Below are 23,705 nucleotides of genomic sequence, written 5' to 3'. Positions count from 1 at the left end.
AGTGATAAATACTCATGCATTCTTTATTATGTGCATTAAGATGAAAAGGAAGGAGGGAGAGAAAGTGGAAAAAGGAATAACAGGGGGAAAGTCCCAAATCTTTTATAGAACAGACTTTGAACAATATCTTGACTTAAAAGATGGACAGCTACTTCCAGAACTTGTTAGGAAAATGGCCTTTGGATGGAAACAAAAGCATTATTGAAATACTTCTTTCACATTCACAACAATCTTAGTTTACTAGATAGAGGGAAATGCCACCTTATTTCAGATGAAGTTCTTCAGAATTTCCATCCCCACGTTCCAAGAGAACTGTTACTGAAAGCATGGAAAGGTTGGTTTTCTTTATGCAGCAACAGCCATAAATGAGCCCATGCATTGATGCATGTGTGATGAACTGATGGAACTTAGTCAAAGGCCAGATCTCACTTATAAGCCAGAAAGTCAGCTACCACTGTTTCAAAGCTTAGAAATTATAGCCTTGGTGGGGTGGAGGTGGGGAGGGGGGTTGAGGGGAGGGTTGGAGGGGAAATTATAAGGCATCTTTCTTCTATAGTCAGGTGGATGAGGACCTCTTTAACTAAAATTTTCCTCCAGAGAATTATGACTGTGGGTAACAGGATGAGAATTACTAAAAGCATGACCATAATTGAAAATAGCTTCTTTCCAGCTTTTTGACCACAATTCATTGTCAAAACTACATTTCATGTGGTGACCCTATACATAGACATGCAAATATACTGATAACAATGACAAAAGTTTCATAAAATAAAACCCACTTTTCCATTTTTCCATTCTATACCATTCTATTTTTATTTTAATGCTGATCTTGACCCATGATGGAAACACTGACTCACAGTAAAAACACATAGAAGCTGAAGACCTCAGCAGCCACACCATGTGGCATTGCCCACTGAAGGGTGTTCATGAAGCAAGATCTTGAGATGTTCCCATACAAAGATTTCCCAAAGAACTTCAGTTCAGTTCAGTTTAGTCACTCAGTCTTGTCTGACTCTTTGCGACCCCATGAATTGCAGCACGCCAGGCCTCCCTGTCCATCACCAACTCCCAGAGTTTACCCAAACTCATGTGCATCAAGTTGGCGATGCCATTCAGCCATCTCATCCTCTGTCGTCCCCTTCTCCTCCTGCCACCAATCCCTCCCAGCATCAGGGTCTTTTCCAATGAGTCAACTCTTTGCATGAGGTGGCCAAAGTATTGGAGTTTCAGCCTCAGCATCAGTCTTTCCAATGAACACCCAGGACTGGTCTCCTTTAGGATGGACTGGTTGGATCTCCTTGCAGTCCAAGGGATTCTCAACAGTCTTCTCCAACACCACAGTTCAAAAGCATCAACTCTTCGGTGCTCAGCTTTCTTCACAGTCCAACTCTCACATCCATACATGACCACTGGAAAAACCATAGCCTTGACTAGACAGACCTTGGTTGGCAAAGTAATATCTCTGCTTTTTAATATGCTATCTGCTGCTGCTGCTGCTGCTGCTAAGTCACTTCAGTCATGTCTGACTCTGTGTGACCCCATAGACAGCAGCCCACCAGGCTCCCTTGTCCCTGGGATTCCCCAGGCAAAAACACTGGAGTGGGTTGCCATTTCCTTCTCCAATGCATGAAAGTGAAAACTGAAAGTAAAGTCACTCAGTCGTGTCCGACTCTTAGCGACCTCATGGACTGCAGCCTACCAGGCTCCTCTGTCCATGGGGTTTTCCAGGCAAGAGTACTGGAGTGGGGTGCCATTGCCTTCTCCAATATGCTATCTACATTGGTCATAACTTTCCTTCCAAGGAGTAAGCATCTTTTAATTTCATGGCTGCAATCACCATCTGCAGTGATTTTGGAGCCCAAGAAAATAAAGTCTGACACTGTTTCCACTCTTTCCCCATCTGTTTCCCATGAAGTGATGGGACCAGATGCCATGACCTTAGTTTTCTGAATGTTGAGCTTTAAGCCAACTTTTTCACTCTCCTCTTTTACTTTCATCAAGAGGCTTTTGAGTTCCTCTTCACTTTCTGCCATAAGGGTGGTGTCATCTGCATATCTGAGGTTATTGATATTTCTCCCGGCAATCTTGATTCCAGCTTGTGCTTCCTCCAGCCCAGCGTTTCTCATGATGTACTCTGCATAGAAGTAAAATAAGCAGAGTGACAATATACAGCCTTGATGTACTCCTTTTCCTATTTGGAACCAGTCTGTTATTCCATGTCCAGTTCTAACTGTTGCTTCCTGACCTGCATATAGGTTTCTCAAGAGGCAGGTCAGGTGGTCTGGTATTCCCACTTCTTGAAGAATCTTCCATAGTTTATTGTGATCCACACAGTCAAAGGCTTTGGCATAGTCAATAAAGCAGAAATAGATGTTTTTCTGGAGCACTCTTGCTTTTTCCATGATCCAGTGGATGTTGGCAATTTGATCTCTGGTTCCTCTGCCTTTTCTAAAACCAGCTTGAACATCTGGAAGTTCACGGTTCACATACTGCTGAAGCCTGGCTTGGAAACACCAAATGATTCCTCTTGGAGATTCCCAACACACATAATGTATCAAAGGCTTTGAGACATAATTAAGAAAGAAAAACTGTTCTTATTTAACTCAGAATTTCCAAATTTATCTGACCATATGATGTACATTTGTAAAACAATCTTCCTGCTAAATACTTTGGGGAAATATTGTACATAGAAGAAACTACTGAGTTAGAGATGAAAATTAGTGTCTAAAAGTTCAAAATTAACTGCATCTTCTCTAACCAAAAACATTTTGCAGGAAGGAGGAAGGGTTAAATATACTCTCTGCTGTCTAATATAAAAAAAATTCACAAATCATTAAAACTAAAAAGTATAACTTATTATGACCAGATAAATGAAAAAATAATAAAAGCACTAATACCTTTATTCTGAGCATCAGCAAATTCATGCAAAAGTTATCTATCAGTACTCCCACCTAAGTTTTAAGGCTTGATTTAATATGTTTCCTTAAACTAAAAAGGTCTGGTTACTTGTAATCACTATATGCCAAAGACCACCTCATGCTTCTCCTATACCCATTCTGGCACTGAAGTGGCTCTGTCAAGAGCTGTCTGTATTTTTATTCACCAAGTCACACAGTATAACAGCTGAAGGACAGAAAGTTATTTTGAGGCTAACCAGAGCTCCAGCCAGGCTGAGCAGCAGAAGCAGGAAGACTCTCTGTTGAGGTGTTTTGTCACTGCCAAATAACATTCTCAGAATCTCCAGAGAGTCATGGCATCATCACCACCTAATATCGTATATATTTGACTTTTGTCTATCTTCTCCCACAGAAGTATAGGCTCCATGAGGGCAAGGATATTGTCTGTCTGGTTCACCTGTGTATGCCCAGCACCATCAAAATTGCCTGGTACATAATAGATGCTTAATATTAATAAATAAATGTTGAATAAATACATTTCAGGGATGATCAGAAAATGAGTGGCAAGAGGAAGAAGACAGAATATATAATCAGAGGTCTACAAGAGACTGGATGTCAGTGCCCTGTTCCTTCAATAACCAACACTTCTATTTTCCTCAGCCCCCCTTAATATTTCAGATTGCACACAAAGATAGTTTAAGACTCTTGAGAACAAGGCCCGAGTCTTGTTCTCCATCATGGGGTCTTGCTCTCAAGAAGTAGCCAGTAAGTGTTTACAGAACCACACCAGGAAACAACATCAGTCTGTCTTGAAAGGGCAGAGGCTCCCCCAGAATCTCATGCTCTGGAATGGTCTCCCCGCATGAATAATGTCTCACCCTTTGCATATTTTCTTATCTTCCACACATTTTAGCACTGCTGGTTCTTCTTCCAAATAGGGTAAAATGAGTTACAATGCTAACTCCAGAGTTCAGAAACACAGTTTGAAAACTTCCCACAATTATCACTTCATTATCCCTACACATATGCAAAAAAAAAAATGACCATTGTAAGTGATGAACAATCTTAGTCAAATTCAGAAACACTCATCTATCCCTGAGATGCGGTAAGTAGGGTTTTCCCCCCTAATAAAATATATACTTCAAAGAACCAGAAGAAGAAAATCTTCCATTCATGGCTTTTTCCGCCAATAACAGCTCACCTTGCAATAGGTACATGTCATTTTACCTACCTATATACTTACCAAAAAATCCACGTGACCTGGCCAGACCAGGACAGGTCCACATAGTCACATCATTCTTGGGAGAACCTTGGCCAGTTGCAATCTCCTTTGTCTTAGGTAGCCAGGTTAGGGAACAAATCTGTAATAATGATCCCCAAAATAAAGAATTATGGCAATTTCTGATTCATTGAATGCATTTTAAACTAAGTTTAGGCAGTATATTCTGTCCACATCTACTTCCAATCTACATATAGGGTTAGGCTATTAGAGGAATTACGTTAGTTCCAGGTAAGTTTATCCCAAAGCAACAAAAAACTAAATGTACAAAGAGACTTAGGCACGATGAACCTATGAATTGAAGTGGACTACGATTATTTTATTTTCTTGAGCTCCAAAGTTACTGCAGCCAGTGACTGAAGCCATTAAATGAAAAGACACTTTCTCCTTGGAAGTAAAGCTATGACAAAACAAGACAGTGTGTTAAAAAGCAGAGACATCACTTTGCCGACAAAGGTCCATATAGTCAAACCTATGGTTTATCCAGTAGTCATGTGTGGATGTGACAGTTGACCATAAAGAAGGCTGAACATCGAAGAATTGATGTTTTCGAATTGTGGTGCTGGAGAAGACTTTTAAGAGACCCTTGGACTGCAAGGAGATTAAACCAGTCAATCCTAAAGGAAATCAACCCTGAATATTCATTAGAAGGACTGATGCTGAAGCTGAAGCTCCAATACTTTGGCCACCTGATACAAAGAACTGACTCATTAGAAAAGACCCTGATGCTGGGAAAAACTGAGGCAGGAGGAGAAGGGGATGACAGAGGATGAGATGGTTGGATGGCATGATCAACTCAAAGGACATGAGTTTGAGGAAACTCAGGGAGTTAGTGATGGACAGGGAAGTCTGGTGTGCTGTGGTCCATGGAGTTGCAGAGTCGGATACAACTTAGTGACTGAACAACAACAGCATGATCACTGTCCAGCCAGACTGTTCCCAATTTTCACAGTTAAAGCAGAGCTGAGAAAGAAAATGGAAAAAAAAAAAAAGATACACAAGTTAAATTAACTTGCAACTCACAGGTGAAAAGGGTTTTACAAAAGGAAACTCTTAGGAGCTGAAACTCCTATAGACTCAGCAGCTAAAGAGAGGTGTGTCTGGGTCCTATGCTCTATTGTATATTAGTTTCACAAGATTCTAGAAGATCAGAATGAAGGTGAACTCCAGGAAAGACATTTACCTGTGAGTCTGTGCTTGGGGTTTGGATGCTCTGCCCAGTACTTATGTCCAGGATGTGTAAGCGTCCATCCTTCATTCCTCCTCCAACAGCGAGGACTTCAGTCTGCCAGGGACACCAATCAATGGCCTTTAAAGTTCCAAATAATCACACAGGCAGGTCAGCTTTGGAGGTGAACTCATGAATGAGATGCACACATATAACCAGAGGTTCCAGAGGTGTGCCCCCATGGCAGATCTCCAGAACCTCTGATCTAAAGGCAAGAGCTACTGCCCTCTCCAGAGATTACTTCTCATGGACTAGAAATCACCTATTGTCGTCTTCTTCAAATTTAGGTAACAAGTGCAAGTATTTCAAACAGAAAAAGTACACAATACTATGTTTGAAAAGCTACATTCAACATATCCTCTGGGGCAAAAAATCTGCTGCTAAAATATTTGACATGTACCTCTAGAATCTGATTACAAAATGCAGTCTTCCTCTGGTTTGTCTACCTGTGTCCTTAGGTTCTAGGTCAGAGAAGAGAACAGAAGAGAACGGAGAGCTATACCTGCTTGCTCGCAACACAAAAAATCTTATGTTTCAAATCCTAATAAAAGGTTGCTGCTACGAGCTGTGAAGGACACCAGGATTTGTGTCTTTTGGAAGAGAGGGATTCGATCCAGGGCCAGAGACAAGGCTTGATCACTCAGAGCTTTTGTGTAGCAAAGCTTTACTGAAGTATAAAATAGACAGAGAAAGCTTCTGACATAAACATCAGAAGGGGACAGTATCAGTGCTCCCTTGCTAGCTTTGAGCAAGGTGCTTTGTACCTGTTAGCAACTTGCTAATCAGATAAAGGAACACCTCAAAACTGAGAGAGCTGCACCAGGCCCCTCTCCCACAACATGCATTTGAGATAGCACTGACACAAAGTGAGTCATCCCCAGTCATGAAGCAACTGACATGAATCTTGAAGAAAGGCAGATTTCCAAGCAAATACATTTCCTTAACATAGCTTAAGAGAATATTTCCATGAGTAAGACATACTGGTTTGTTGATCTATTATCAGTTCAAGGTTTGAGTCTTAGGCAAACCAATTTGAAGAAAGACAGTTCAGTTCAGTTCAGTCGCTCAGTTGTGTCCGACTCTTTGCAACCCCATGAATCGCAGTACGCCAGGCCTCCCTGTCCATCACCAACTCCCGGAGTTCACTCAGACTCACGTCCATCAAGTCAGTGATGCCATCCGGCCATCTCATCCTCTGTCGTCCCCTTCTCCTCCTGCCCCCAATCCCTCCCACAGCATCAGAGTCTTTTCCAATGAGTCAACTCTTCGCATGAGGTGGCCAAAGTACTGCAGTTTCAGCTTTAGCATCATTCCCTCCAAAGAAATCCCAGGGCTGATCTCCTTCAGAATGGACTGGTTGGATCTCCTTGCAGTCCAAGGGACTCTCAAGAGTCTTCTCCAACACCACAGTTCAAAAGCATCAATTCTTCGGCACTCAACCTTCTTCACAGTCCAACTCTCACATCCATACATGACCACAGGAAAAACCATAGCCTTGACTAGACGAACCTTTGTTGGCAAAGTAATGTCTCTGCTTTTGAACATGCTATCTAGGTTGGACATAACTTTCCTTCCAAGGAATAAGCGTCTTTTAATTTTATGGCTGCAGTCACCATCTGCAGTGATTTTGAAGCCCAAAAAAGTAAAGTCTGACACTGTTTCCACTGTTTCCCCATCTATTTCCCATGAAGTGATGGGACCAGATGCCATGATATTCGTTTTCTGAATATTGAGCTTTAAACCAACTTTTTCACTCACCTCTTTCACTTTCATCAAGAGGCTTTTTAGTTCCTCTTCACTTTCTGCCATAAGGGTGGTGTCATATGCATATCTGAGGTTATTTATATTTCTCCTGGCAATCTTGATTCCAGCTTGTGTTTCTTCCAGTCCAGCGTTTCTCATGATGTACTCTGCATATAAGTTAAACAAGCAGAGTGACAATATACAGCCTTAACGTACTCCTTTTCCTATTTGGAACCAGTCTGTTGTTCCATGTCCAGTTCTAACTTTTGCTTCCTGACCTGCATACAGATTTCTCAAGAGGCAGATCAGGCGGTCTGGTATTCCCACCTCTTGAAGAATTTTCCACAGTTTATTGTGATCCACACAGTCAAAGGCTTTGGCATAGTCAATAAAGCAGAAATAGATGTTTTTCAGGAACTCTCTTGCTTTTTCCATGATCCAGCAGATGTTGGCAATTTGATCTCTGGTGCCTCTGCCTTTTCTAAAACCAGCTTGAACATCAGGAAGTTCACGGTTCACGGTTCACGTGCTGAAGCCTGGCTTGAAGAAAGGCAGATTCCAAGGCAAATGCATAGTTTCATTAACATAGCTTAAGAAAAGCTATGTTAACATTTCCATAAGAAAAATCACACTGTTTAGCTCAAGGCTTGAGAAAAGTTAAGTTCAGGTTGAACCAGGTGTTGCCATGACAAGACAGGATTAGAAGAGAAAAGAAAAAAAAAAAAAAAAAACTTCTGCCACTTGCAGTTTATTTCCTCCTGCCACCTGGGGACCTCTGGCCTTCCTGCCAAGGCTGTTAACCCTCTCACTAATACAGTTTAGAAAATAAAATTGCCTATTCTTTAGTTATAAATTACTATTGCTAATTCTGATGTTTTCACTTATACAGTTTCCCATGTTTAACATTTTTTCAAAATTATAATTTTTAATTATCCCACAATATTATATCATGTTATTATACTCTAATTAATGTTTGTTCTAATGCTACACTCAGGTTGATTTTTTTTCACTTGTTTTTTGTTCCAAATGGCAATATTTTTTTGGCTGCACCACGTGCAGCTTGTGGGATCTTAGTTTGCCAACAAGGGATCAAACCCGGGTCCCCAGCAGTAGAAGCGCAGAGTCCTAACCACCATACCACCAAGGAATTCCCTGATGTTCATCTTATTTTCATTTGGTTTGCACTGGGTTGGGTTGAGCTTTTTGGAGAAAGTTGTGGGGCGGGAGAGGAGGGGGTTGTATTGTTTGTTTTTATAAACAATACTCTAATGAATATATTCTGGCATATGTCTTTGTTTCCAATATATTATTTTTTAGGTAAATTCCAAGCTTCAGAAGTGCTGACATAGATTTTTCCAAATAGTAGTAACTTTTTACAACACTAGGATCAGATGAGTACACTAATCTCATCCTCAGTTTAAGCTCATTTATCATTAAAAATTAATCTCCCATCCCACTTGCCCATCTAGAACTTTGCCAACATCCTCCATCAATATGTAGAATCTCATTCTCCTCCCTTTGAATGTGGGAGGGCTTGGGACTGGCTTGCAAACAACTGAATGCACCAAAAGTGTCACTACATGGCTTCTGGAATTGGGTCATAAAAGGTGATGCTGTTGCTGGAAGGGGGAACCCTTCCAGGGCCTGAAACTGGGCTCTTATCTAATACTCAGAAATGCATTGTCCGAGGAGACACATGTGCTGACAAAACAAGAGATTTTATTGGGAAAGGGCACCCGGGTGGAGAGCAGTAGGGTAAGGGAACCCAGGAGAACAGCTCTGCCAGTGGCTCATAGTCTCTGTTTTTATGGTGAGGAGATTAGTTTCTGGGTCGTCTTTAGCCAATCATTCTGACTCAAGAGTCCTTCCTGGTGGTGCACACCTTGTTCAGCCAAGATGGATGCCAGAGAGAAGGATTCTGGGAGGTAGTCGGACCTGTGGTGTCTCCTTTTGACCTTTCCTGAACTCTTCCAGTTGGTGGTGGCTTATTAGTTCCGCCTTCCTTACCAGGACCTCCTGTCCTAAAACAACTCATGCAAACGGTTACTATGGTGCCTGGGCAGAGTGGGCGGTTTCAGTCAGTGTGCTTCCCCTAACGAGGCCACTTGCACCTTGCTCTCTGAAGCACTGGCCCTCTTGCCCTGAACCACGAAGTCCACCTCCCTTAAGGCAGCCACGTGGTAAGGAAGCCCATGTGGTAAGACTACCCAAATGATGTAGAGAAGCTCTGAGACCACATGAAGAGGGAAGGATGACTGGCCAGGCAACACTGCCCCAGCTCCTAGCACTTCCAGCTTCAGTCACTGTCTGACTGCAACCTCATGAGAGATCCTGAGCCAGAACTGCTCAGAAGAGCCCTTCCCAAAGTCTGACCCACAGAAACCATAAAAGATAATAAAATAATTATGCTAAGCCAGCCACTAGGACTCAGGGTAATTTGTTACATAATAATAGGTATCAGAATAAATATAATTAGAAACCACAGACAATGAAATATGATTGTAGTTCATACAAGAAAGACAGTGAAGAACTCTAACCAGCCAAACTTCATTCAAACTAAAGACCTTGGCCTTGTATTATGAATAAATGTACAATTTAATTGTGAAATTAAAACTGAGTTGAAATAAAATATTTGTTGAATAAAATAAATTGAAATTAAATATTTACAATATATATGTTCTATATCTTATCTATATCTGCCTTAATTGTCTTTTTCAAATAACCATTCTATTACACCCCTTGCTGGGCTGAATAAGAGAGCTATTTCAGTAAACACAAAATTTTGCATCTAATTTGAAGAGGCTGAGAAATTCTCTTGAGCCTAGGAACCTCAGTTTTATCACAGGATGAATATTAGTATTTTTTATATTTATTAGTAATCATTCTCTTCAGTACCCTATTTCTAATTAGCTTTTACTACAACCAAGCTGTTTTGGCAAAACTAGAAGCTCCATCATGGGCAGAATCACACAGATGTCAACATCTGAAGTCTGCTCTTACATTAATTGGCTAGCCTGCAGTGCCTGTGAGAACATTTACACTAGTGACTGTTTCTATGATTCCCCGGGTAGTAGATGCCACAAGGCCTGACTTGTTCAGGTTTCCAGAAACTCTATTGTCAACTTAAAAAAAATGCACAGCAGGAAGAGTTGTAAGTTTTACATGGGGCAAAATGAGGATGATAGCCCAGGAGACAGCAGCTCAGATACCTCTGAGAAACTCCTCCAAAGAGGTAGAAGGAAGGTCAGTATATATGTGATCTTGGTGAGTACATACACTCAAGCACCTATTTTCTGCAGAAGGTTTCTGCTAGTCACAAGGAGCAGTCATGACCATGAAGGATTTTAGTGCTTTTCTAGATGTGGGAGATATAAGAATTGGGCTCAAAAAATCAGCTCCTGAACTCTCTGAAGACCTGTTCTGCCTGCTTTCCCCAAGAACACTGTTTCATTTCTGTTCTTCACCCTGAACTCCTTTCACAGTACACTAAGTCGCTTCAGTCATGTCCAACTGTGATCCTGTGGACTGTAGCCTGCCAGGCTCCTCTGTCCATGGGATTCTCCAGGCAAGAATACTGGAGTGGGTAGGCATTCCCTTCTTCAGGGGATCTTCCTGACGTAGGGATCAAACCTGGGTCTCCCACTTTGCAGGCAGATTCTTCACCATCTGAGCCACCAGAGAAATCCTTCAGGGGGAATTGAAAATTAGCAGCTGCAGCAGTACATGATTTAATTCTTATAGAGGCAGATGGCAATAGCCAATGGCAAGTGCCAGTTTGTAGTCGACAATATCTTAGTTCAATTCACTGTATTTCTGATACGACATCTAAGAATATAAGCAGCTCCTTGCAGGAAGCAGCTCTCTGCAAGAGAGCGTTTGCCTGTCACTTTAGCAAAGCTATATTTTAACTACCCTTTATACCAGATGATCCCATGCTTAACCACCAGCTCAAGCATACCTTTCAAAACTGTTGAATTTCTTACCTTGACTGCTGTAGATTGATGTATGACTTTTAGTGGGGGACCCTGTGCATTTGCACCTGGATCATAGGGCCATATAGTTAGCAGTCCATCACTACAGCCACTGGAAAGCAGCCTGCCACCCGGTGCCCACTTCAGACCACACACAGCTTGTGTGTGTTGAAGAGTTCCAACATGGTGTTGGGCTACCCGAACGTCGTGATGATAAACACGGCCCAGTCTCGATCCACTGCCAAGAGGTAAAGGGGCAGGTTAGGACAGAGAACTTGAGCCCTACTGCTGTATAAGCATAACATGAAGTACTGTTCATACTCCCGAAAAACCCCTTAGGATAGATTCAAAACATAGACATTTCTTGACTTAATACGAGTGGAGTATTCTGTCTGGGTGATTCTTCTCACAAGTAGATTTGTCTGACAGTTTCAAATCTGGATATTAAAAATATATCCTTTGATAGATATCTCCAATGGCTTCAATATGATACAGACAGGCATGGAAAAATAAATTTAGAAGATTATCATATTTTCCCAGATAGTAGTTTATGTATTGGACACAGGAAATATTACTTTTCTGGAATTCAATACCTCATATTATCTCAATGAAATGGTGTATATACCATATATATGTTAGACATAGAAACGTATTATTTCCTTTTTCTATTAATCTGCAAATCTACTTGTTCATTCTACTATCATATAAAAAGATAATAAAACTATCTGCAAGTCACAACAAACTGCAATATGATTCAAAATCACTGGATCCAAATTTGGATCCAAATGATGATAAAGGTCCTATCACTCAAAGATAATGAGTGATACTGATAATAATTTCTGCACTAGTTTTCTCCAAGGAGAAAATAAATAAGTGCCTACAATTATTTCTTGAAATTTCTCAAAGTCCAGTGTCAGATTTTTAAAAAACTACTTAGGCTCAGCCCTGAATAGCATTCTGATGAACTATATAGACTCTGCAGCCAGACCACTTGGTTCAAAGCCTGACTCTTCCCCTTATGCTAACCACATGACTTTAGGCTGCTGTCTCAGTTTACTCCTCAAAAAAAGAGGGTGCGGGGGATATAAACCACTTTTTAGTATTATTGCAGGGATTAAAACACAGTTATACACAACAAGAGTTAGCACAGTTCCTGGCACAGAGTACTCCAAACATTTTGAAAGTGAAGTCGCTTACTCGTGTCCAACTCTTTGCAAACCCATAGGCTGCAGCCTACCAAGCTCCTCCGTCCATGGGATTTTCCAGGCAAGAGTACTGGAGTGGGTTGCCATTTCCTTCTCCAGAGGATCTTCCCAATCCAGGGATCAAACCCAGGTCTCCCGCATTACAGGCAGACGCTTTAGCTGCTATTATTTTAAGAAAATATTTTGCTCATATTCCTCATGGATAATGAAACTAAACTTACACAGCATAGATTGTAAAAGGAACCCAAGTATAGAATTGATTTGGCTGCAACAACGCCTCAGGGTAAGTATTTATTCCTTTACAAGGGCATTTTGCGTAAGTAGTTTTAGGTTAAGCGACTTAGCAGCAGCAGCAGCAGTTTTAAGTTTGGCTATAATCACAAAGTTTTGAAATCTCAATTACATCTGAGCTACTGAAAGAAATTATAGAAGGCTCTGAGTTTTATTTAAGAAATACAGTGTGAAGATGAATGACTTATTAAATAAATATTTAGACTGATTATGTGGGCTCACAGGAACAAGTCATTTAACTTTTCTAGTCAAAAAGAAGCAGTTAGACAACTAAATCAGTAGTTCTCAAAAGTGAGGAAGCATCAACATCACTTGCGAAATTAGAAATGCATATTATCAGCCCAACATCAGACCTACTGAATCTCAAATTCTCAGAGAGAGGGCAGCAATCTGGGTTTTGAGGAGCATTCCAGGCCATTCTGACACAGGGTCAAGTTTGAGAATCACTGAACTGGTTATTCTATGAGGTTCCTTCCAGCTCTAACCTCTGTGGGTTTGTGAATTGGAATTATGCCCCCAGAAAGCTTAACATATTTCACATTAGTGATACTGACAGCAATAAATACTGATTTCAACAAAATATCCCTCTAGCAAGTATACAGAGCAACTTTCAGCTTAAACCGAGTTTTACATTTTACTTTAACAATCATTTCACCTGTGATTTTGAACCTCACAATCCCAGTACGAGTACACGCTGCAGACACAGAGCCACCATGGTACACGTGGCCACTGGACCACTTATAGCATCAGAAGGTCTGAACAGCTGACAGTTATGGTAGGATCATGACTGTTACTAATCATGTCTGTTTGGTTTTACTTTGGTTTCAAATTTTATAGTTCTGTTCACCTGTAATCAATTGGTGATGCAAACATAATCGGTTCCAATAAGATGCTTCTCACCTGCTGAGGATATAGTGATTCCAGCTTAGAGCCCCAACTACTGACAAATGGCCAAGCATATTTCTCAGTCGCTTTTTAGTGACCAAATCCCATAACTGAAAAAAAATGAAAAAGCATGATTAATTAGCATTTTCACAACCCACAATCTTCTCAAAGGGCTAACAGCCAGTTAGTCTTGATACAGCCAGCCCTCGTGCTAAGTGAAAGTTCAGCACCTCTAACCCTAAAGCAGTTTTCAATGCTGTCTGCATATGTGGATCATCTCGGGAGCAGAGTTCGGGTGCTAGACATTCTGATTCAATGGTGGGAGTAAGATTCTGGGCGTACGGCATTTACTTTAAAGTTTCTTAGGTGAATTCAGTCAACTGCAAAAGGTTGAGAATCACTATTTGACACTTCTAGTTCCTTCAAACTATGGGAATTCCAAAGCTGGAAATCCACCTACAGTTATCAACAAATAAAATTTGAGTGCCTACACAATTTCTAGGGTCAGGAATTCCATTTACTGCTAAGAGACTCCTTTCCTGCCAGCTAAAAATGATATTCTAACTCATATTAAGAATGAAAACTTTGGCATAAGAAGAAATCATGACAGGACCCTCATAGGCTCATTACAGAGATGAAAAAAACAGTAGAGCCATCTGTGGCCCTCCAAAGTCATTGGGCACCCAAGCAATATTGTTTATCTGTTGCTAATAAACAATAATAATAATACATGAGAAATTAGATAGATTGATGAAACTTGCTAAGCTCCCATTTTAGAGAGCCTATTAGAAAAAAATTCACTACTTTTAAGTAACTCTACTTCTGATTTTGGCTTTAGGTAAGAAAGGAGGACTGGAAGATTATCTATTTCAGTTTTAGGATTTCTCTTCAGAGTTCTAAAAACTGGGGATCTCATAAGCCCAACTTTAGTTTGAGAGAAAAAAGTGAGGGGATAAAAGGAAATGTGACACAAAGAAAGATTGTGTGAAAAAACAAAGCAGAGTATGCCTACATCCTCATTAAACAGCATTCAGGGAAGACCCCAGAATGGCATATCCTCTTACGCCCCATAGCTTCAAGTACCACATCTACTATAAGTTTCTTTATTTTATTAAATAGTCGATCTGTTATTAAAAGTAAATCTTAGGGACTTCCCTAGTGATCCAGTGGTCAAGACTTTGCCTTCCAATGCAGAAGGTATGGGCTTGATCCCTGATTAGGGGGCTAAGATCCTATATGCCCTGCAGCCAAAGAAACAGAACATAAAACAGAAGCAATGCTGTACCAAATTCAATAAAGATTTTTTAAATGGTCCATATAAAAAAAAAAAGCTTTAAAAAAGTCAACTTTGGTTATCCCGCCACTATAGAGAACACACTGTGAGACAGAAACGCTGCCCAGTACTTGTATTTCTCCCTCGCTGGTACCAACAGCCAGGCAGGTCCCCTCTGTCATCCAGGACACAGAAGACACGTAGTTACAAGGGAGACTGAAGTACATATTTTCAATTCTGTTGTGATTATCCCCATTCCAGACGTATACAGAAGATCCAAGGGCTATGGCAATAAGATTTTGAAAATTCCAGTCCAGGATATTCAGATCTATAAGAGAGCATTTCAGATTGGGGTGATTATACAGCCAAATAAAATTATTTTCAAATAAACAACTTTACTTATAGGTAGAGGAGAAAGATTAATGATTTACCCACGGTCAGCTGAAAAACAGAATCATGGATCCAATCAGATCATTAGAAGTTCAAAAATGAAAGCTGGAATAGAATCTTATATCAAGATACACAATAATGCTTGTATCAAGATAAGCAATAATGCTTATCATTTATGCTCATATATATTTATTTAGAAGCATTTAAAAAACTTGTCAGTTTCATCTACCATTATAATTAATACATGGATTTCATCTAACAGATCATTAAAGTTTAAAAGCACGTAATTCTTATGGAAACATCCTTGGACCTAGACTATACAGATGAGAGTTGCCACCATCATTTCTAATCAAAAGACAACCTAACTACAGTAAATCTAGAAGAGGTGATCTCTGGCTTATTTATGATACCTGGAAGTTCTTAGTATTCTCTATCTTACACTCAAAGAATTACATGAGTGCTCAGAGAAACCGTATTTGTATGACCACATACTAAACCATATCTGATCTTATTTCTTTTTTTTTTTAATTTTATTTAATTTTTAAACTTTACATAATTGTATTAGTTTTGCCAAATATCAAAATGAATCCACCACAGATATACATGTGTGATCTTATTTCTTATAAGACAGAAACTCCTATCCTGATTGACACACATCAATATGAAACTATGAAGCTCACCAGTTCCACTAGAGCAGTCTAAGCTCCCTATAGCTCATCCCTCCCACCGATGCAAACTACAAACTCTAAACAAAATTCAAAAAACAAACAAACACCTGAGAACTCTGGAAAATAAGCAAAAGCAGGTAAATCAAGTTAAGGAAGTGAAAACTTGGGGAGGCAATCCACCCAGGGGTGAGTTTTCCACTTTTCTCCTTACACAGCTTTACACTGATGGTGGGGGGGTGGGGGGAGCAGGCAATCATAGAATAACAGTAGCAGTTCAAACTCCAATAGAAAGCCTACCTTGTTTCTGGTCAAATAAATCAGAGAAAGGAGCTCGAGGTGGCCAAAGTGTGAGGAGAAAGCCTGGGAAGGGAGAGGACCACAGAAAGGCATCCTCTAATTGTGAGTGTATGAACCCACACACACCTCAGCCTAACCCGAAAGTGCCTAAGTACAAAGAAAAGTTGTATTATCCAATCTAAAAAACATGGAGGAAAAATTTTTTGAAGAAATGGACAGAACCTTAGGGATTGGTGGAATAATATCCACAGATTTAAAAGTGAAAATGAAGTCGCTCAGTCATGTCCCACTCTTTGCAACCCCATGGACTGTAGCCTGCAGGCTCCTCCATCCATGGGATTTTCCAGGCAAGAATACTGGAGTGGGGTGCCATTGCCTTCTCTAGGAGATCTTCCCGACCCAGGGATTGAACCCATGTTTCCCGCATTGTAGGCAGACAACAACATATCTAATGTATATGTAACTGGAGTCAGGTCTTGGAAATAAGAGAACAAGGTTTCAAATGAGTGCTCACCAGAAACCATAGAGGCCAAAAGTCAGTGCAACATCTTTAAAACGCTGAAAATATATCTGGCAAGCCAGAATTCTGTATCAAGCAAATATTTCACAATAAGGGTAAGAGAAGCCTTCAATAAGAGACCTGATCTGCGAATACTAACAGAAGGTTTTTGACTGAAAGTAAGTTATATAGGAGGAACATTTGGCTCTTTGGGAATGGAGGGGAATGTTATAATTGGTAAATATTTGGGAAAATATAAGGACCATTTTTCCCTCACACAAATACGTATGGCTTTTTAAACTAAAACTTTTAACAATGGTGAAGTTGTCAATGCACATAGATTTAAAACATAGACAACTAAAGTATTCTCCAAAAAAAGCTGAGAGTTGGGGAAACACATTACTGCAAGATTTTTACATATTGTATAAAATATGCAGCAGTAATTCTAGGTAGACTCAGAAAATTCAGACTGCATTGCAGTCCCTAAAGCAATAACTAAAAACATAATACAAGGAGATATAGCCAGAAAGCCAACAGATCAACTAACGTAGAATTCAGAAAGAAAAGATGTCCGAGGAATGAGACTTGGTACACTTTGAAATTTAAGAGGCCAAGAGACAGAAGAGGAGGGAAATCAGCAAAAGAAAAAAAAAAAGACCAAGAAAGAGTTAACAGAAAACTAGGAGGCAAACAAAGACAATGGGATATCAAGGAGAAGTGAGTGACCAATTGTCTCAACTGTGGTTGACAGAGTTAAGTAAATGAGCTCCACAAAGTGATTGTTAGATTTAGCAGTGAAGAATTTTGGGTGATGTTACAAAGAGCAGTTTCAATGGAATGGTGAGATTTAAGAACTGACTAGCAAGGCTTAAAAACAAAATGGGGAGAGAAAATAACAAACTGTGAATTATGGACATCTTTTGACAGCTTTCGCTGTCAAAGGGAGACAAAAGGGGTAATGAAGGGGAAGAGGGAAAAAAAGGTTTTTGTTTGTTTTTCAATATGAGTGGTGTGCTTTTTCAACATCTCTTGAAATGAATTCTTCAGTTTTCATTAGTCATGGCAATAAATTCTCTTAGAGAAGAAGGTATAGGAGAAGAATGATGGGGGAACTGTTCCCTTTAATGATTTTGTGTTTTTCCTGCTCATTCCTCTCTATAAACGTGCCCCAGAACCAAACCTCATCCCTCTGCTCTTTCTCCCTCACCAGAAGAGCTCACCCTAGCTGTCAGCTTCAAACATAGTCATCTGACCTATACTCCAGCCTTTCCTCTCTTTCACCAACCTCATTTATAATGATTTCCCAGAAACTCTTAAATGTCTCACTGTTCCCTCAAATGTAATACTGCAAGAAAAGTCTTCCCTCCTCATACCATTTTTCCTGCTAACTTGTCTTTTCGGTGACACCATCCTTCTCCTGATCCCTCCTCCCATATATTTTTCCTCATGCAGAGAAAACAGTCCCTTACTTTTTGGTAACTCTCCTACTAAATGCATTCTGCATACTCTGCCATGAATTTTCCTTTGATGTTTCACCTAGTTGAGAATTTGCACAACAAATCTAAAAATCTGCTTCAGACTTTGAAATTTCTCTATAATCTGCATCCACCCCCTATTCCCCACTCCCCAAAGTATCCTCCTCATTGCCACTGATTATTATTAATTACCAACATCCTGCCTTTGTTCATGTTGCTAACATTGCTGAAAATGCTCTGTCTTCTCTTTTCCACTCTTCCAAGCATACCCATCTTTTTAAGACACATCTCAAGTCTTAGTAGCTCCACAAAGTCTTTCCAGACAATTCCAAAGATCACCAAACTATATACAGTCTTACAGCTTCTTATACCCCACAATGTATTATTTATGTTGTGGCATGTTAGTAGCAGTTCAGCGTGGGTTAGTCTCATTTTCCCAACTAGATCACAAGCTAGAGACATAAGAAGAAACTAGGGACAAACAGCCAACACAGTTGTTTGACTGGTAAGATTTATCCATGTTTAAAATATAAGCATAAGAGTAGGTCATCTATACAGTTCATTCTATTACAGTAAAACAAAATGTGTGCTTCTTGTGCCCCACCAATGGGGCACAAGACAAACAATGCCCATTCCTGAACATGAAAATTCTACAATGAAAAACTCACGATAGTAAACATATTTGGATGGTACACCATTTAAGCATAAGGCACAAGGCCATTTGCTTCTTCCAGAATCAAATTTCAAGTTTATGCTACAGCACAGGATACATTCTGTCATTTCAGTGTTTTAATTCATGAGCTAAACAATAACATACAATAGTCATTTCGAAGACCTGTAAGATGAATCTTCACCTCTGGTTGGAGTATGGAATAGTTTATATCACTGAATCTTTGGAAGTATCCATCTCTGACTCCATCTCTGCAGCCTGCAAGAAACAAACAGTTCTACACTATAATCCTGAAAACAAAATATTAATCCTTGCAAATATTAAGAGATATTGGAGTGAACAAGAACGTGGTCATCATGATAAAACTGAATTACAAGCTGCAGCGGGAGGAAAGGAAGAAACAGACTTTAAAAAAAAATATTCAATGACATTTCTAATAAAAAGCACATGAGTACCAGACCTAAATGTAATGACAGAGCTTGTGGGGAGCACACAGAGACACTACATCATGCTTTGAATATTTGTTCTGTCACTTGAGATTTTAAGACCAAAGTAATGGTCATGTATCCATGTGTCTATAATATCAAAAATTCTCTAATAGACCTAAGCTCTGTTCTGAGTCTTTGTCAATAAAACTGTTGATTCATTGATTTTACTCTTTTTCTCACTGTTTTTGTACCACAGCATGCAGTTACTTTAGGCTAGTGTTACCCATGACTATCTGAATTTAAGGTTATATCTTGTGCTCAGTTTTACTTCTCATCAAAAGACCCCACTAAGTCTAAACCACAAGCCACTGTCTTTTCATCTTTCCAACCACCTGGCTTACATCAAACTGAGAATGACATGATCAACAGGAAATGAGCCCACCCAGGTGACTTGTAGTCCCTATGACCACATAGCTTCTGATAAATGAAAGAGAGCTTCACAATGCCACACCAAGAAGCCAGATAGTTACTCATAGACTCAGTGCTAACCATGAAAACCTGCAGTTGTGAGAATTACAAGGTTACTAGAAATATATACCCAAGCACTGCCAATAATGGTTCAAAAAAATCAAGTACAAACTGTTAGTTACAAAATAAATAAATCATGAGACTCTAATGTACAGCATGTTGAAAGTTGCTTAAAAAGTAGATCTTAAAAGTTATCATCACAAGAAAAAAATTCTGTCACTATATCTGGTGACAGTTGTAAACTAGATTTATTGTGGTGATCATTTGTAATATATACAAATATATCATTAATGTTGTATACCTGAAGCTAATATAACATTCTATTTTTTTTTTTAAAGTAATACCCAAAGAACCAACAAAAAACTTCTGGAACTAATGGGTGATTATAAAAAGATATAAGATTAATATACAAAAGTCAATTACTTTCCTATATACTAGCAACAAGCTACTGGAACTTTAAAAGCACAATACCATTTACATAAGTCCCCCCAGATTAAATACTTAAATATAAATCCAACAAAATATGTACAAGGTCTGTATAAGGGAAAACTACAAAACATTAATCAAAAAAAAGCTAAATAAATGAAAAGGTATTTCATGTACATGGATAACAAGACTGAACATTATTAACATTAGCTCATCCCACCTTGATTTATAGATACAATGCTCTACAAGTTAAAATCCCAGCAAGTTACTGTGTAAACATTGCCAAGCTGGTTGTAAAGTGTATGTGGAAAAAAGTCAACACAATAAGGACCTCCACTATCTGACTTTAAGACTCACTAAAAAGCTACAGTAATCAAGGCATCACTGATTCAATGGACATGAACTTGGGCAAACCCCAGGAGATGATGAGGAACAGGGAAGCCTGGTATGCTGCAGTCCATGGGGTCGTGAAGAGTTGGACATGACCTGGCGACTGAATAACAGCAATCAAGATAGTGTAGTATTTGCAAAACAACAAATATATTAGTGGAAGAGAATAGAGATCCCACAAATAGACCCACAAAAATAGAGTCAACTGATCTCTGACAAAGGAGGAAAGGCAATAAAATCGAGAAAATTAGTTTTTTCAACAAATGGTGTTGGAAAAACTGAATATCCACAGACAATCTGGAAAAAAATAACTGAATCACTTTGCTGTACACCTGAAACTAACATAAAGTTGGAAGTCAACTATGCCTCAATTTTTAAAAAAATGTATCTAAACACAGACCTATTGGGGGAGAATGGATACATGTATATCCGTATGTATCACTGAGTTCCTTGTGGTCCACCTGATACTATCACAACACTGTTAATCAGCTGTATGCCAATACAAAACAAAAAGTTAAAAAAAAAAACACAGAACTCAAAAATTAACTCAAAATGGATTGTAGACCTAAAAGTAAAACACAAAGCTATAAAATTACTAGAAAGTAATACAGGAAAAAATCTAGATCTCCTCAGTTTTGGAAATGACATTTTTTCTTTTACCATGCTGCACAGCTTACAGGATCTTAGGTCCCCAACCAGGGATTGAACTCAGGTCCATGGCAGCGCAACTGCTGAGTCCTACTCACTGGACTACCAGGGAATTCTCTAGCAGTGACTTTTTAAATATAATACGAAAAGCATGATCCATGAAAGAAATCACTCATATGCTGGATTTCATTAAAATTAGAAACTTCTGCTCTCCACAAGACATGCCTAAAGAATGAGAAGATAAACCACAGACTGAGAAAAATATTTGCAAAAGACATATGTGATAAAGGACTCTTACCCAAAATATACAAAGTAACTCTTAAACCTCAACAACAACAAAACAAAAATTTCAATTTAAAAATGGGCAAAATATCTGAACACCTCACCAAGAAAGATGGTAAATAAGCATAAGAAAAGATGTTCAACATCTTTTTCATTATATTTCATTAGAGAATTGCAAGTTAAAACAATGAGATACCACTACACATCTGTTAGAACAGCCAAAATCTGAAACACTGACCACCACCAAATTCTGTCAAGGATGTGGAACAACAGGAGCTTTTATTCATTGCTGGTGGGAATGCAAAATGATACAGCCACTTTGGAAGATAGGTGGGCAGTTTCATATGAAACTAAATATGCTCTTATCATATAATCCAGCAACTGCACACTTTGATATTTACTCAAGTGAGTAGAAAGCTTATGTCCACAGAGAAACCTCTACACAGATATTTATAGCAGCTTTATTCATAAATGCCAAAACTTGGAAGCAACCAAGATGTCTTTGAATAGGTGAATGCATAAATAAACTGTGGTACATCCAGACAATAGAATATCATTTAGTGCTAGGAAGAAATGAGCTGTCAAGCCATAAGAAGACACGGAGGAAGCTTAAATGCACACTACTCAGTGAAAGAATCCTATATGAAAAGGCTACATACTGTATGATTCCAACTAAATGACATTCTAGGAAAAGTAAAACTATGGAGACAATGAAAAGTTTGCCAGGGTTAGAGGAAGAGAGAGAGATGACTAGGTGAAGTATAAAAGATTTTTAGAACAGTAAGGCTCTACTATCTGCTGTTATAATGGTGGATATGTATCACTACACATTTGTCAAAATCCATAGAATATACACCACCAAGAGTGAGCCCCAGTGTAAACGATGGACTTTGGATGATAATAGTAGTGTCCATGAGGTTCATCAATGATAACAAATGTACTAATCCAGTGTGGGATGGTGATAGTGGGGAAAGCTGTGCATATGTTAGGGCAAGGTATACACAAGAACCCTGTGTTTTATGTTCAATTTTGCTGTGAATTCAAAACTTCTCTAAAAAAATAGGATGGATAGAGAGATTAATACACACATACATACACAGAGGTAGATAGATCTCCTAGGATATCAAAATAATAAAGGCATATTCTCTCTGCTTTTATAGAATGTAGGTGGTAAAGAATACGCCTGCAATGCAAGAGACCCACGTTCGATCCTTGGGTCAGGAAGATCCTCTGGAGAAGGGAATGGCTACCCACTCCAGTATTCTTGCCTGGAGAATCCCATGGACAGAGGAGCCTGGTGGTCTACAGTCGAAGAGGTCACAAAGACTTGGCCACGACTGGGCAAATAAGCACACATACAGCATATCATTTCTATTCTACATCACATATTCAGCATGTTACAGAAACATGAACTTGTTACTGATCAGATCAGAAGAAAGTGGGAGAGCTAAGACAAGACATGTCTCCAGATATTTTGCTTTTAAGAAAATATAATCATAAAGAAAAGAATAAAGAAGGAAAGGATATGATTCACTCATTCTTCCAACTGTATATTCCCAAACCACCCAAAAGAATATTCAGCCAGCCTTCAACTTTTGTGCCTATTTCTATGATCTAACTGTTTGTCCCCTTTATACTGCTGGGAAACAAAGGAATGAAAAGCATGCATGCACAAAGTTATCTTCTCCCAAAGGAAATGTAACAGGCAAGTCTCCTTGACATTTATGAATTAATTGAACCACTGGTTCTCTTAAGTTTCTCTCACAGAGCTAGACTCCTAATCAATTATTTTCCAACCATGATAACAATTTCATGAATGACAAAAAGACTTCCAAGATGGAAAGGGGAAGTAAGAAAAAGAACACGTGGAATGCAGGGTAAATGACATTGGGAGCATTAAATGCAGAATGGAAGGAAGACCTTCTAGAAACTGCCACAGGAGCAATATCTCTCCACTGCATGGCTGCAGACCTGCCCTGATGCACTCATGACATCACCACCCAAAGATTGTACCAGCTTTGGGTCCAATAGGTATATTTACAAGTCATAAGAGGTGCCCACTGGGTTCAATAGGTATACTTGCAAGTCATAGGAGGTGTCCACTGTGAGGTTTCAGAGTCTTATCAAATATAGACAAGGCATAAAGAAATACTTCACATGCACAGTATCTGGATAAAATTTATCCCAGTGATCCATTTTCCTAAAATTAGTTATCTGGCCTACGTGGAATGC

At 39.3% G+C, this 23,705-nt stretch overlaps 1 protein-coding gene across 1 annotated transcript in view; it reads right to left on the bottom strand.

Annotated features, from left to right (window-relative positions):
• CDC20B (cell division cycle 20B) overlaps nt 1-23,705 on the bottom strand; it is a 64,674-nt gene that overhangs the window by 2,963 nt on the left and 38,006 nt on the right. Inside the window, exons 6-11 of the mRNA XM_027520252.1 lie at nt 18,919-19,029; nt 14,904-15,100; nt 13,515-13,609; nt 11,131-11,356; nt 5,360-5,485; nt 4,141-4,258 (exon numbers count right to left, since the gene is read on the bottom strand). Of these exons, the coding sequence (XP_027376053.1) occupies nt 4,141-4,258; nt 5,360-5,485; nt 11,131-11,356; nt 13,515-13,609; nt 14,904-15,100; nt 18,919-19,029 (873 nt within the window). The remainder of the gene's footprint in view (nt 1-4,140; nt 4,259-5,359; nt 5,486-11,130; nt 11,357-13,514; nt 13,610-14,903; nt 15,101-18,918; nt 19,030-23,705) is intronic.

This window comes from Bos indicus x Bos taurus, chromosome 20 (genome assembly GCF_003369695.1).
Source record: "Bos indicus x Bos taurus breed Angus x Brahman F1 hybrid chromosome 20, Bos_hybrid_MaternalHap_v2.0, whole genome shotgun sequence".
NCBI lineage: Eukaryota > Metazoa > Chordata > Mammalia > Artiodactyla > Bovidae > Bos > Bos indicus x Bos taurus.
Note: the sequence above shows the minus strand (reverse complement) of the source record. Positions and strands in the feature narration are given on the sequence as shown.